The 14586-nt window shown below is 40.9% G+C and overlaps 2 protein-coding genes across 3 annotated transcripts; both read left to right on the forward strand.

Moving 5' to 3' along the window:
* Positions 1–4549, forward strand: LOC132261117 (hydroxymethylglutaryl-CoA synthase 1). Its single transcript, XM_059759685.1, has 3 exons — positions 1–533; positions 1690–2556; positions 2801–4549. The coding sequence occupies exons 1-3, from the start codon at positions 420–422 to the stop codon at positions 3185–3187; spliced, it is 1368 nt and encodes a 455-aa protein (XP_059615668.1). The 5' UTR covers positions 1–419; the 3' UTR covers positions 3188–4549.
* Positions 4550–5490: 941 nt separating this feature from the next.
* LOC132261116 (V-type proton ATPase subunit C) lies at positions 5491–13944 on the forward strand. Of its 2 annotated transcripts, XM_059759683.1 has the most exons (8): positions 5491–5607; positions 6673–6986; positions 8877–9090; positions 10187–10368; positions 11588–11774; positions 11854–11952; positions 12675–13167; positions 13227–13944. In XM_059759683.1, exons 2-8 carry the CDS (start codon positions 6701–6703, stop codon positions 13320–13322), a joined length of 1557 nt encoding a protein of 518 aa, XP_059615666.1. In that variant the 5' UTR covers positions 5491–5607; positions 6673–6700; the 3' UTR covers positions 13323–13944. The 2 variants fall into 2 exon arrangements, with proteins under 2 accessions (XP_059615666.1, XP_059615667.1); XM_059759684.1 differs by lacking the exons at positions 8877–9090; positions 10187–10368.
* Positions 13945–14586: the final 642 nt, after the last annotated feature.

Raw genomic sequence — 14586 nt, forward strand, 5'->3', positions numbered from 1 at the left:
TGTCAGTGTCCGGACGTAGAGGAAAACGTCTCGCGAGTGGAGTGTGGAGATGGTGGGGACTGGTCAGTGTTTTCTTTTCTCTCCGAGAAAGTCTTTTTGATGTCAGTCTCAGATCCTCCGCGCTCAAGTCGAGTCGATCCGCGATCCGGTCAAGCTCACGTCTGCAGTGTGACATAACCTCTTCCCTACAGGGCTGTTCTGGGGCGCGCAACTGCCCACCTGAATCCTCCGCCAGCGAGTCGCGTCCGGGTGTGCCAGGAGTGCCTTTCGGGGACAGTGACGAGGAGAGAAAGTTCGTGGTGTTTCACGGCGGAGAAAGAGAAAGTGTCTCGCGCGCGCTGAGGCCACTTCCATGCCCATTTGCTGACCAGCCCCACGAGACAACAGAGTCCAGCAGCTGAGCTAACCAGCCCACAGACATGGCGTGGCCGCAAAACGTGGGAATTCTGGGCATTGAGCTCTTCTTCCCCTCGCTGTACGTTGACCAGACGGAGCTGGAGGCCTTCGACGGCGTCTCGGCTGGCAAATACACGGTGAGTGCGCCCAGATTTCTCCCCCCGAAAGGCTTTCACTGCCACATTCCGGGAAAGAGTGTCCAAGTGCAGACTGTGACTCATCCCACGTGTCGTGAACAGTGACACAGTGGCGATCATGGGAATGGGAACACGCGATATCGTCACATAATCAGTGAATTCCAGACATTCAGAATCTCAGAGATTGCTTAGATTTCCCCAGATTATCACGAAGAAAAAACTTGCTCAGCTGTGAATACAAATTTTGCGACGTGGAAAAATGCAAATATGGAAAAATTTAAGTTGTTGAATAATTGATACGCACAACCTTCGCAACTAAATTAACTGCTTTTAAAGAAAATTAGAATATTCTGGAATAATTGTGACCAATTCCCGAAAATCGGCAACTAAAAGACGGAATTTATTCTGAGATTACACGACTTAGTGATCTTTTCCACCAGTTAAAACGCATAAAACGCCTCTTTGAGATATAATTTGAGATTTTCAGAATTATCCTTTAATGTTCTTAGATTTTGACTGAATATTTCTTATATCTTTTGATTTTTCACTTGAAAATTTTAAAGAAAATTTCATAAAGTATGAAAAGTAACATTTTCAGTTTTTTTTTAAATTAATTTTGCCTTATTTCAGTAAAAATTGAAATAAATGCCAATAAAAACAACTGAAATATTCACAAAATAATTATTATAGAGCAATTTGAATGTGTTTTGAGAGTTTTAAAGTAAATTTGGCAACTTTCGCCCCGAAATTTACGCTAAATTTTCAACTCGCTCTCTTGAAAAAAAAAATGAAGATTTTGACTTTTCATCGTTTTCTATTCACCCGTCGATTTATTCTAGACATTCTTGTCGAATCTTAAGTAATCATTATCGTAAGTGGATAAGATTTGAAAATCGCCTGAAACGAAAAACGACCTTCGCTGGAAGAGAGCCAAACAAGTGATTTTTTTCTAGAATCAAAGTGGACAAATATCAACACTTGAATTCATTCAGCATTTTCTACACACTATTGAGAATTTCACAAAATCTTAATCTATTTGTTCAGTCATTGTTTTCCTCGAATCTCTTATTTGCACTTGGAATTATTTATTTAAATATAAATACGGAGAGGTGTTCCAATTCCTTTGGTTTGCACTGTTAATGTTCTCTCCGTGCAGATTGGGCTTGGGCAGAAGCGGATGGGCTTCTGCACTGATCGCGAGGACATCAACTCCCTGTGCCTGACGGTGGTCAGCAATCTTCTGGAACGCCACGGGATTCCGCCGGCGCGCATTGGGCGCCTCGAAGTGGGCACGGAGACGATCATCGACAAGTCCAAGAGTGTCAAGTCGGTGCTGATGCAACTCTTCACGCCGCACGGCGTCACGGATCTCGAGGGCATCGACACGACCAATGCGTGCTACGGCGGCACCGCGGCGCTCTTCAACGCCGTGAACTGGGTGGAGTCGAGCAGCTGGAACGGCCGGCTGGCGCTCGTGGTGTGCGGCGACATTGCGGTGTATGCCAAAGGCTCGGCGCGGCCGACGGGCGGAGCGGGCGCTGTGGCGATGCTGGTGGGCCCCAATGCGCCGCTGGTGCTCGATCGGGGGCTCAGGGCGATCTACATGAAGCACGCGTATGACTTCTACAAGCCCGACTTGTCGTCTGAGTATCCCACCGTGGACGGGAAGCTCTCCATCCAGTGCTATCTCAATGCGCTGGACAATTGCTACCAGCTGTACTGCGAGAAGGCCAGAGCGCTGCAGCCCAACTCGCCCGCCGTGGGCCTGGACGCCTTCGATGCCGTGCTGTTCCACACGCCCTTCTGCAAGTTGGTGCAGAAGAGTCTGGCCAGGATTGGCGTGAATGACTACTTCATGACGCCGCCGTCGCGGCGACTTGTTCGCTTTCCCGGCTTCGAGAAGTTCGAGCAACTGGCGCTGGAGGACACGTACTTCGACAAGGACGTGGAGAAGGCATTCATGAGCTACTACGATGACGTGTTCAAAGCCAAGACGGCCAAATCGCTCCTCATCGCCAGTCAGGTGAGCTGATGCAATAGGCAATTTGTGTTGGGAAAACTCTTTTGAGAATTCTCGGGAAGAGACAAAACGCGGGGGAAATTAACTGATAATATGAATACGTGGAACTTTGATATAATTTCACACGGGGAGAGTTTAAAGTGAATTGATAGATAAATTACTACTGTATTCAAATTATATTGAAATTTAATCAAATTGATTTTCATTTAACATGTTTTTTTTTGCTTCTCATCTCGAATCTCCGCAGGTGGGAAACATGTACACTCCGTCGCTGTACTCTGGACTCATTTCTTACCTCATCACCGGCACCGCGGAGAGTCTGAAGGGGCGGAAAGTGGCGCTATTCTCATATGGATCCGGTCTGGCGTCCACACTGTACTCAATCTCGGTGACTAATGATGTGGAGCTCCTGCAGCCGATGCTGGACAAACTGTCGGACGTTCTGCCGAAGCTGGAGAAGCGTCAGAAGGTGTCACCGAAGGAGTTCAGTGATATCCTCGAGATACGCGAGCAGAACAATCACAAGGCGCCACTGGAGCCTTCGGGAGCCGTGGATCGACTGTTTCCCGGCACTTTCTTCCTCAAGAGCATCGATCAGATGCACCGAAGGCAGTACGATCGCGTGCCCAAGTAGCAAAAAGAAACACAGACAAGAAATCGCTCGCTCCATCACATACAAAGACAATCCGGGCAGGAGAAAAGGGAAGTCGAATCGCTAGATTGGCATAAGAAGCAAAGTATCGTCAGTATTTGATTGAGTGCAATTGATTTTTCTCATATCCTCAAGCGCAGTGCTTCTCAAAAATGTATTTTTCCTTCTTTTACAATTGTTCAATACTTGTGTTTTTACAAATTTTCCAAAGTTCAGGGCTTAAGCTGTAAAAGTCTGCATGTTGTTAATATATAGATTACTTGGTCTGCAAAGTGGCACAATTGCATAAGATGCACGTCTGTTTTGGATTTTCCAACGAGGAAATACCAAATGTCTTGCCGCGTGAGCCTTTTTCTCTCTGCTCTTCTTCAAACTTGGACGCAATGATGCAATAAATGCGCGCGCTGAGATGTGAAAAAAAGCATTCAACTCTCAATGAGAAGCACTGCGCAAAGAAATTTCTTCTCAAATGGTCAAATTGTGCGCACGCTGAGAAGGAAAGAAAGAAGATTGGCAATGAAAAAGAAAAGAGTCGCGCGCTCGAGAGTGTCACACGTCATAAAAAGTGAAATTTTTACTTTCAACCTCTTTCTTCAATGGACATCTCTTGTTTAGCCGTTTTTCCTCGACAGAAGACGAAGATGTTTTTGGTGGTTTTTTTCATTTTCTTTTTGGTGGCTGAGGCGCAAATTGTGGGTGATTTGTGGAGGTTTTTTTTGCACATGTTTTCTCTTTGTTTTCGTGCTCTGGTGTAACAGAGGCTCTTATTCACACTTTGGCGCTCTTCTGGGAAAGTGTTATGCCGCGCGCGCGCGAAGAGGAAATAAAATCACTCCACTTTTGATTTTATAATAAACATTCTTCAACTTCATTTCTCCACCAATTCGCGAGACGCATTGACACAGTTTGAGGGAAGATGGAATATCATAAAGAAGAAATTTAATGCCGTTTTATCAGTGGCTAATCAATCAGAAACAACTCAAAAAAATCGTGACAATAACTAGCGAATAGAATTTCTTTTTTTATATATAAAGAGAACCAGAAAATGATGCGAAGCGATGTATTAAAAATATTTTCACTTTCATTCGGCAAATGGGACCTAAATATTTCCTTTTATAAATTCGGTTGTTAACATCCTTTTCTTTGTTTTAGTGTCTTAAGTTCAATTTGCAAATCCTTTTCTTAGAGAATTTTTTTTTTATTTATTTTCCTTAGTCGGAACGCCTAGCGAATTGTCTTTCTTAATATTTTTGTAGGTTTATGATTTTTTTCCAACATCTCTAGAGAATAAATTAAATATAGAATATTTGTATAGAATGGTTGAAAGAGTCAATAAAAGAGTTACGTAAAAATTATGCGATTTTTTAATTGCTCTCTGCGTAAACCTGGAGACAATCGGCGCGCAATTAGCTCAATTGGACTTTCCCAAGGGGTTAATCAGCTGAGAATTCAACATTATTTCAAGGTTTGTAATTTATTTCGATGGAAATATTGGAATGAAGTTCAATTCAGTGCTTTCACGTGCTTTTATTCACCGGAAATATAATGTTCTTGCTTCAAATTAGCGCTGAATTCATTTAAAATCAGAGAATGAAATACAATTGAAATTTTCAAAAAAAACAAGTTAATCAGCTGATTTTGAATTAGACAATTTAGATTTTTTCTCTTTCTAAAGCAGCTCGTTTCGTTCGTTTTTCCAACTGATAAACCCCATTTTGCGTTATCCACTTTTGTCTGTGACGTAATTAACAATTAAAGATCCATTCTGAGATCTTTGCGTGGTGTAAATATTTAGTGAACTTGAAATTATTGGCGCTTTGTTTACATCTACTTTGGCACCTTTTCTTGTATCTCTTCTCCTCTCAAACAAACCATTTTTCATCCGCTGTATAATGATTGTTTCTGCCAAAATAAACTCGCCCTCGATCTCTCAACTCTCTGTTCTTTCTGAGAGATTTTGAGGCTATCCAACAATAAGAACGAGCAATTCTTATGGAAATAAACAGTGTTTTGTTCTGCAAATAGCATTGACGATCTTTTTGGAGGTGAAATTTTTGTTCTCTGCCATCGTGTGTATTTCGGGAATAATAGCGACATCACCTTTATTATCATGCGTTACGACTTCTTAAAGTATTCTTATTACGTAGAATATGAACATAAAAAGGAGGAAAAAATTATACTTGATAAACTTGATAACAAATTGAGCGGGAGAATTTTGTGCCGCGCTACTGCAGCGCCACTGTTCCCAAATGTTCCCAATTGGGCGATTCGGTTGAATTCCGCGAGAGGGCCTTTTGACAGTGCAAAAAGTCACGGGATTTTACAGTGAAAATTTGTGAATTTTCGACTCGACTTTTCGCCCCCAAAACAGGACCTTTCCACCCACTTTTTGGAGTAACAGGGTAAAGTATCATCTGAGGAGACTCTTCTGACTACTATTGAGGGCCATCGTGGCGAGGAAGTGTGCCGAATAGGGTGGAAAAGTGGGCCCTTGACAAGGGATGGCGCAGAAGAGATCCTTGTCGCGGTCACAATCAATTTTCCCCGCTGGGAGAGCGCATAAAATCATGCCTGGACAGCTTTTCCAGTCAGTCGCGAGCCGAGTGAGACAGTGCGAGGGTGGAAAATCCGGAGGACATGGCCAAAGAGCCACGGGAGTGTCGCGGAAAGTGAAGTCCTTCGGGCGCCTTTCCGGACGTCCTGCTCGCTTCTCCTCCCCATTTTCCAGGCAATACGGGTGATTTTCCCACTTGGAGAGTGTCTGGACAGTGGGCTGGCCCCGGTGGAGGCCGAGCGGGCTGGAATATTACAGCGAGCTGAGGTGTCATGTGACTGATACGAAGAGAACAGCTGACCTCTCGCATGTCAGAGTCTCTGAGGCTCGCCGTGCATTCTATCGATCAGGTTGTGCGAATAATTCATGGGCTGGGAAATGCTTTCCCGGCCACTTGAATTATTGAGCCTCACGCTGCCCACCCAGAGGTCCTAAAAATAAGGATATTCGCTCAAGAGCGCGCGCAGAGATCACAAAATCGGGCTGGAAGACAACGATTAATCGATCGTTGGCGATCAAAATGATTATTGTTTGAATTTAACGGGCGGGTTTGGGATCATTTTTGCAATTAATTGAATTTTCTTGGATTTTCTATTCCAAGAAACCCTTCCGCGAACATCCGTCAAAGGGAATAAATAAGTCACTTTGGGTGTGAATTTATTGGAAAAATATCGCGTGATTGGGCTGAAGATGTAAAAGAGGAAAAGCTTGTAATCAATCGGTTCGCATTGTCACATTAACAATGTGTTACACACAATGTTTAAGGACTCTCTCTCTGTTGGATCATTCATTGTCCAATTAATTGAGTTATCGTGTGATGATTGTTGGGTGTGAAGAACGTCGAAAGAGTTGAGCTTTTCAAGCCACAGAGGCAATAATGTCTAAATTGAGTGCATTTTCTTGTCCTTTGCAGGGAATTCTTGTGAGTGAAGCACGCGAAAATGTCCGAATACTGGCTAATATCCGCTCCTGGCGACAAGACCTGCCAGCAAACATGGGACACGATGAACAACGTGACCAGCAAGCAGGGGAATTTGTGCGAGAACTTCAAGATGCACATTCCCGACCTGAAAGTCGGCACGCTGGATCAACTCGTCGGTCTGTCTGATGATCTTGGCAAGCTGGACACTTACGTGGAGTCCATCACGCGCAAGGTGGCCGCCTATTTGGGTGAAGTGCTTGAGGATCAGCGTGACAAGTTGCAGGAAAACTTGCTGGCCAACAACAGTGAGTCCAACGATCTTTTCCTCCACCCTCGAAAAACAAGACTTCAGATTGATTTCTCTCTTTTTTCTGTTTAACACCCCTCGATTGGCATTGACATTGAGTTTTTATTCGTGTCTCTTCCTTCGCCTTCTCTTGTCGGTCGTCTCAATCTCTCTTGTGTGCGAACAAGGTGGAGATGAGATGCCGCCAAATATAGTTGAATTTACATTTCCAAATTTGGCCTCCCTCACCAGAAAAAGACTTCTTGCAGGACTCCTGAATTTGAATAACTCTCTTGACATGGATCTTGGCTTTTTTCCTCTTATTTTTTCCTTTCTTTGTCTGTTTTTTTTTTCTTTCTTTACTCTCTTTATTTCGGTGTCTTTTGAATCATTCACGATCCATTTACTTAATTCTCTGTTTTACACTGCGAAAAAAGTCAGTGATTTTAATGAAATTTCATTGAATAGAAAATTTGCAAAACTTTCAGCAATTTCCATCTATTGAACAGTGAAAGTTGTATTTAATTTTTCCTTTATTAGCTAAGATGATGTTTGAGGGGCATTTTTGAGGCAGTGATTTGGGAATGAGAAGACATTTTACAGTGAGATGCAAATGTGTGTTTTTGTGATCTAACTTTGAGGATTTCTTGAGTGAAATTTCTCAATATCACTGTTTGGATATGTTTTAGAATTGATGACATTTTTGCGACTCACTGTAATTTTTTTTTTATTTTACAAGACACATTGGTGAAAATCACTGAATAATTTCCCATTCCACTATTATATTTCTAACTTTCATCGGTAAAAACTTCTGATGTCGCTATTCTTGAAAAAGTTCCAAAAAGTCGAATGAATGCGCAAAAGAAGTTGTAGTTTTCTTTTGTGTGTCACAATTTTCTTAAAAAAAAAACAATTTATAAGTTGCATTTCTGTTGAATGTTGTTGTTGGTTTTTAATCTCTTGTGTCTTTTTGCTTGTCTCTTGATCACTTTCGTGTTAGTTAGATTTTCTTGAGTGTTTTTTGCTCTCTTTGTCTTGTTATTTGCACACTAATTGATAAAAAAAAGACTGGAAAAGAATTGTGGAAATTGGGTGGCAATTTTGCATTTATTGGATTTCGAAAGGGGGTTTTAGAGTGAGAGAAAAAGAGTGGAAAATTGTCCTGCTGCACGACAAAGTAGAATTTTTTTTCTTTCTTACCCCTTTTTTTGATGATTGGTGAGGAAATTCAATTTGAATTGGATAAATTTTTATTGACAGATCGCGTGCAATTGGTCATTAATTAATTTTTAATCTGGCCGATGAGGAGGCAAAAATTCCTGAAATATTGAGGATATTTATATTGCAGACCTTGTTGGAATATTCAAGCGGTCACATCCCTGAAATAATGATTGGATTTCCTCCACTTTTCCTCTCTTTCACTTTCTGGCGTGGCATTTTTCTGGTCGTTTCACTTTCGACAGAAAGAGAGAGAGAGAGAAAAGTAAATCGTGAAAAATTGGCCCGTGCGTTTAGAGGAAAGTGCTGAAAAATTAATGAAATTGCATTTTACAATTGGATGATCGTTATTTGCAATTTACATCTCACATCACAGTTTAGTTTCTCGTTGTTTTTTTTTTTATGGATTTTATTTGATTTCCACCCACGAAAAGACACACTTTTATGTTGTACAGAAATTTCTCTATATTGCTTCTTTTATTATTATTTTGTTCCTCTCTTTATAATTTGTTGTTTTGATTACTTCAATTATATTGTTTTGCGATACTTTTTTTGCCTTATTTTGCGAAGGTATGAAAATGAAGTGGGGAAAAAGAAACAGATTTTAGGGGAAAGTGAAGAGTTGTGTTTGTAGATTGAAGATGAGGAGAGTGAGAAATACTGTATATTTGGTTGTGCGTTGTTCGCCAAGGTCCGGGTCCGCCGGACGACGAGGAGGAGACGCAAGAGACCGATCCGTCCTGTCAGCGCAGTCTCACGAATTCCACGGGCTCCGAACGGTGTGAGTCCGAGTGCAACTGTGGCAACAACATTGGGAAGGAAAGCAACAACATTAGGACGCATAATCACGATGCGGATCCCTTTGATTGGTGGTTTCACAGAAGTAAAAGTTCGAAGAAGAGCAGGTACTGTGTCAAGCTGGACAACTTTTGGGTGATCCCGATCGCGAGTGGATCCATCAGGGGTTGCTGATATTGGGGATGCAGTGTCACTTGGTCTAGCTTCAAGGGGTTGAAGTTTACGACACTTATCGCTACGAATTGCGTGCAATTTCTCTATTCTAACACAACTTTTGAGGAAAATATTTAAAATCGACTAATTTTTACGATTGAAGGACTAATTAGTCCTATTTTTCTTGTTTAAATTGTGTTAAAAAGGGAAATTACCTGTGATTTTTACCGATAAGTGTCGGTAAGAGTTGAAAACTTCAATCACTGCAGAGTGATAAAAGTAAATAGAATTAGAACTACCCAAGATTTTCAGGCGGGATTTTAGGTAAAAAACGATTGACTAAAGGGATTGTAGATCGATCAGCCGGATTTGAATGAAGTTATTTAAACGGCACGGCCAATTGTTTTTCTCACTCTATTATATTTACTCTCCTACGTTTCGGAGGTCAGTTTCCTCCGTTTATTTTGGCGACATCTCTCACCCTAAAAATTTTTCATCCCTGAGGAAGGAGGAAACTGACCTCCGAAACGTAGGAGAGTAAATATAATAGAGTGAGAAAAACAATTGGCCGTGCCGTTTTAATAACTTGACTAAAGGGAGTTCAGAGTGGAAAAAAAAATATTTTAAGCGTTTAACAGAAGCTGGGAAAAATTCCTGATAAAAAAATACTGTTTTTGCTACTTTTATTCTTAAAAAGCGCTTTAAATAACTTCATATCTTTCAATTCTTCACACATTCTTCTCGTAAAACCCTAAATATTCGATTGAAGATTAAGTATTTAAGCTTTTTAGCTGGCAAATTCACCTTTCGAGCTTCAAAACTGGAGTAATTTTGATAATCGAGTTCGGAAGAGATGATAGAATGAATCGTTGATGTTGAGACACTGAAAATCCATCCTTTTAGCAACCCCTTGAGTGGATCACTCAAAGTGTGTCCCGATTGTGGGTGGGTGAAAAGAAGCACTGTAGAGAAATTCTGTTGGTGGGCTTTGGGTTGATCGCGATCGCTATTAAACGACGCTCCATTTGCCACACTCAAACACACGAAAAGGAGTCACTCGTCGAGTCAGTTGCACATGGGTGGCAGTGGCAATGGCGGCGGCGGAGGTGGCGGTGGAGCCACGCACCGATCATCGCCTGTCAGCAGTTGCTGTGGCAGCAGCAGTCAGGGTCGATCGAGTCCTGACGATGAGGACGGGCTCAGGGAGCCACCCAGTTTCCCCCTAAGTCCAGGTCAGCAACTCAAAAACAAACAAACAAACAGCTAGCAAAAGACAAGCAAATGAATGAAAGAAAAAAAGATGTGAAAAAGAGGATCAGCCACAGCATTGTCACCACATTTGAACACCCACCTTTATTTCTTTGATTTTAGCGAAAAAAAATATTATTAGATCATTAATTCATCACAAAGTGTTTGTTGAGAGACTCGTTTTTCTTTGGCAGTGTTTTATTTTTTGAAAATTTATTTTACACAATTTTTTTATCGTGAGATTCTCATTGAGAAATTGAAAATCATCTGCAAGATGTAAAATCGATGTTGATGTACATGAAATTAATGTATTGTGTTGATTGATCACATTTTGGACAGTCAATTCATTTTGAATAACAACAGAAAAGAAAAGAAAAGAATTACGCAAAATTCTGTCCTCTTGACATCTCTTATCTATGATATTTTTCAACTCTGTCTTCGGACTTCTCCTCATTGGAAATGATTGGTATGGCTTTTAAGATGAGTTGACTGTTGTTATGAAATCATTCGTCAATTTTTTAATTTTATCTTTTAGGGGTTTTTTATTACATCAAAGTGACGCTCATTCTATACATAAACATCACGTGGGAAAATGTGTCTATAAATTATTTATGACTCTTTTTCCAGTTTTGTATTTCTGTCTATATTGTATCTCTCTCTCAGACTGTGTTTCCTCTCCTGCAGAGCTCGAAAAAAAATGAAGAGAAGAAGGTGTTTTTCGTCGTTTATGAGATGCTATCCAAAAACGTGTGTGTTTGTGTGTGTGTTTTTCTCTTCCTGACCAAACTTTCTGTTCAAAAAAGAGAATTTGTGAAGCAGCACTTTTCCCGCCCTTCTCTATATTCTTCTCACACTTTCGATTATGAAATTTTATTTTTATCCACTGTTTTTGTTTTAGTTCACGGCCAACAAAAGGCCCCCCTTTTTCTATCGTCCTGGCAAGTCCTACTTTCACGCTTTTATTTGATATAGTGTGGCGATATTACTCAATTCAATTGATGGTGTTAATCAATATTTAATCATATTGCATTTGTAAATAGAATGTATCCTTGCGCCTGGTTGGCTTTCTCTGGTGGCTTCAAGGCACTTTGCATGGATTGTCGCAGTAGATATTATTCTTTATCAATTGAAATGATCGATTAACTTTGGAGAAATTGAAGTGATGAAGACTGAATTGAATGTGAATTTCTGCCCTTTTTCCAGCTGATCTTCCATCGTACATCACCCGCTTTCAGTGGGACATGGCCAAGTATCCCATTAAGCAATCGCTGAGAAATATCGCTGACATCATTTCGAAGCAAGTCGGCCAGATCGATGCTGATCTGAAGGTGAAATCCTCGGCCTATAACAGTCTCAAGGGGAACTTGCAGAACCTGGAGAAGAAGCAAACGTAAATTTCACATTCTATTTGAATATTAAAAGGATCTGCGTAATATTCTAACTTTGTCACTTCTTTCTTTTCCCTCCAGCGGAAGTTTGTTGACTCGCAACTTGGCTGATATCGTGAAGAGGGAGCACTTTATCCTGGATTCTGAGTATCTCACCACTTTGCTCGTGATTGTGCCCAAGTGAGTTTGTGCAGAGGGAAATTATCGCTCGTTGCAACTTTACATTCATAGCATTTTAAATAAGATGTCAAAAATATGAATTCGAGAAAAGGTGTTGCAAGATTACGAAACGTTTCAAACGTTGACGTCTGAAGCGCAATTCATATATATTTCGTCGCGTGAAGACAAGAAATGCCGGAAAATTCTAAATAATTATTTTTTAATGTGGATAAACACACATTTATTGGATTTTTCTGGGCATTTATGCACATTTCGTTGCACCAAATTGAGGTTATGTGTTTCCCGATATCTTGCGACCTTTTTCAAGGAAACTAAGTGGTTTTTATTCCATTTATTGCTTATTGTAAAGACATAATCCTTTAAAGATTCCATCGAAAACACGCTCAATGTCTTGAAGATGTCTGAATTATTTTTCGCGTTGAAAACATCCCTCGGTAATTCGTCGAAAACTCCTGGTAGTTTCTGAAAAGTAGCCGCAATGAAATGATTTTCTGATAGCTGAAATTCTTACTAAATAAACCCCAAACTTTGCCTTGCGACGCTTTCTCGTTCATACTTTATTCGTAGTTTACTCTAGCAGCCGCCTGGTGGCCGTCAATATTAGCTATGAAAAGCATAAAGTTGAAACATCAAATTGGTAGCTCTTACGAATTTGAAATACGAAATCTGTAATGTTGCAACGACTCGTGAGACAATGATATCTTTCTCTATCTCGTGTTTAGGGCAATGGTGCAGGATTGGAATGGTCACTATGAGAAGCTGACGGACATGATTGTGCCGCGATCCACGCAGTGCATCACGCAGGATCAGGACTTTGCGCTGTACACGGTGACGCTGTTCAAGAAGGTTGTGGATGAGTTCAAGCTGCATGCGCGCGAGAAGAAGTTCGTGGTGCGTGAGTTCACGTACAATGAGGAGGAATTGGCGGCCGGGAAGAATGAGATCACGAAGCTGGTGACGGACAAGAAGAAGCAATTTGGGCCGCTGGTGCGATGGCTGAAGGTGAACTTCAGCGAGTGCTTCTGCGCTTGGATTCACGTGAAGGCGCTGCGCGTGTTCGTGGAATCGGTGCTGCGCTACGGGCTGCCCGTCAACTTCCAGGCCATTCTCATTCATCCGCACAAGAAGAGCACCAAGAGACTCCGCGACGTGCTCAATCAGCTGTACGGCCACCTGGACGGCTCCGCCGCCTCAACTGGCGGCAGCAATGCTGACGTGAGTTGAGATTTCGCACTGAGCTTGAGAGTTGATGTTAATGCTTTCTTCCCTTCCAGACCGTTGATATTCCTGGCCTGGGCTTCGGTCAGTCCGAGTACTACCCTTACGTCTACTACAAACTGAATATCGACATGGTGGAGTCGAAGTTGTAAGGGTGAACACCGAATTGAGTATCAACACAACTACAATAATAATCATTGAGGGCCATTTTAGTAGGACAATGAAATTCTTAGTTTGATTCTAAATTCTCCGGTTTTATTCCAAATTTTCTGCTCTTCTTTGAATCCCCCGAAAAAAAAGATCGGTTTCTTTCTCCCTGGCAAATGTTTTTTTTTTGGAGAAAATCAGTATTTTGCGGAAGTAGTTTTTTAAGTAAACAGAGAGATAAAAAGCATAAAAGAATAATGTATAAAAGAAATATTTCCAAAATTATGTAAATATCATGGATTATATTCCACGCTATTCTAGTTCTTTTCCTCAATTATAGTTTAAAACCCTCGTTGCATGCGGTGGCGATTCAATTGTAGCGTCAATGTTAGTGAAAAAAAAAAGATTTTTGAAAATACAAAAATACAATTTTAAATGTATTTAAAAAATGATACAAAAATTGTTATATGTGAAGCGTTACTTACATTTTGTTTCTTTTCTCCCCACGGAATTGAAGACAAATAAGGCGCTTTTGGGGTGGAAATGCGCTCCAGGGTTGCAAAAAATCTGTTGAAGAATCATTATTGTAAATAAAAAATAGAGAAAAAAAACATTCCAATAAATCAACAATGGTTTTATTAACACATTTCCTGCAGCTTTTCTTCCACTTCTTTCTGTCGTGGTGAAAATTTTGCATGCACATTGAAGACAATTTCCAGTCCAGGATAGAATTCAACAGTCGCGCTCATGATTTTCTTCTCTCCACTGACATCTTGGCCTCAAGATAGCTCTCAAAACACTTCTAAAGGCTCAAATTTCAATTATTGAGTGAATCTTAAGTCAAAAGACGGGTAAATAGTTGTGAAACATAATAAGATAACGAGCTAATATATTCATGTTGCACTTGTGTATGCTTTTTATGCTCTACTAAGCATTTATTTCATGATTTTTAATGCTTTCTGCAGTAAATTTGAGGATTTTGTGATTTAAAAAAACCGCTCAACGGCTCGGCAATTGCCTGACTACGGCACTGTGCAGCTGTCAACCGCAATGGTTTAGTTAACGAATTAAATAAGATACTTGCACTCTGTTTACTGTCTTAAGCGGAAGTTCACAGTAAAAGGATGAAATTCCCTACATATCTATGTGCCGGACATAACTGTAAACACATCCGTTTTTTTGGGATCACCGTAGAGAGGTGATTTTTCATGTATTTGCCACATTTCGCACACCTCGCGGGCGAAAATGGCACGATTTTCCACTCAAATC

This window comes from Phlebotomus argentipes, unplaced genomic scaffold (genome assembly GCF_947086385.1).
Source record: "Phlebotomus argentipes unplaced genomic scaffold, Phlebotomus argentipes genome assembly scaffold_18, whole genome shotgun sequence".
Classification (NCBI taxonomy): domain Eukaryota; kingdom Metazoa; phylum Arthropoda; class Insecta; order Diptera; family Psychodidae; genus Phlebotomus; species Phlebotomus argentipes.

Coding starts and splice junctions, on each gene's coding strand:
- LOC132261117 (XM_059759685.1), top strand. CDS start 420: ATGGCGTGGCCGCAAAACGTGGGAATTCTGGGCATTGAGCTCTTCTTC. Junction 534..1,689: donor TCTCGGCTGGCAAATACACG/GTGAGTGCGCCC, acceptor CTCTCCGTGCAG/ATTGGGCTTGGGCAGAAGCG. Junction 2,557..2,800: donor CGCTCCTCATCGCCAGTCAG/GTGAGCTGATGC, acceptor GAATCTCCGCAG/GTGGGAAACATGTACACTCC.
- LOC132261116 (XM_059759683.1), top strand. CDS start 6,701: ATGTCCGAATACTGGCTAATATCCGCTCCTGGCGACAAGACCTGCCAG. Junction 11,953..12,674: donor TTGCTCGTGATTGTGCCCAA/GTGAGTTTGTGC, acceptor TCTCGTGTTTAG/GGCAATGGTGCAGGATTGGA. Junction 13,168..13,226: donor CTGGCGGCAGCAATGCTGAC/GTGAGTTGAGAT, acceptor CTTCCCTTCCAG/ACCGTTGATATTCCTGGCCT.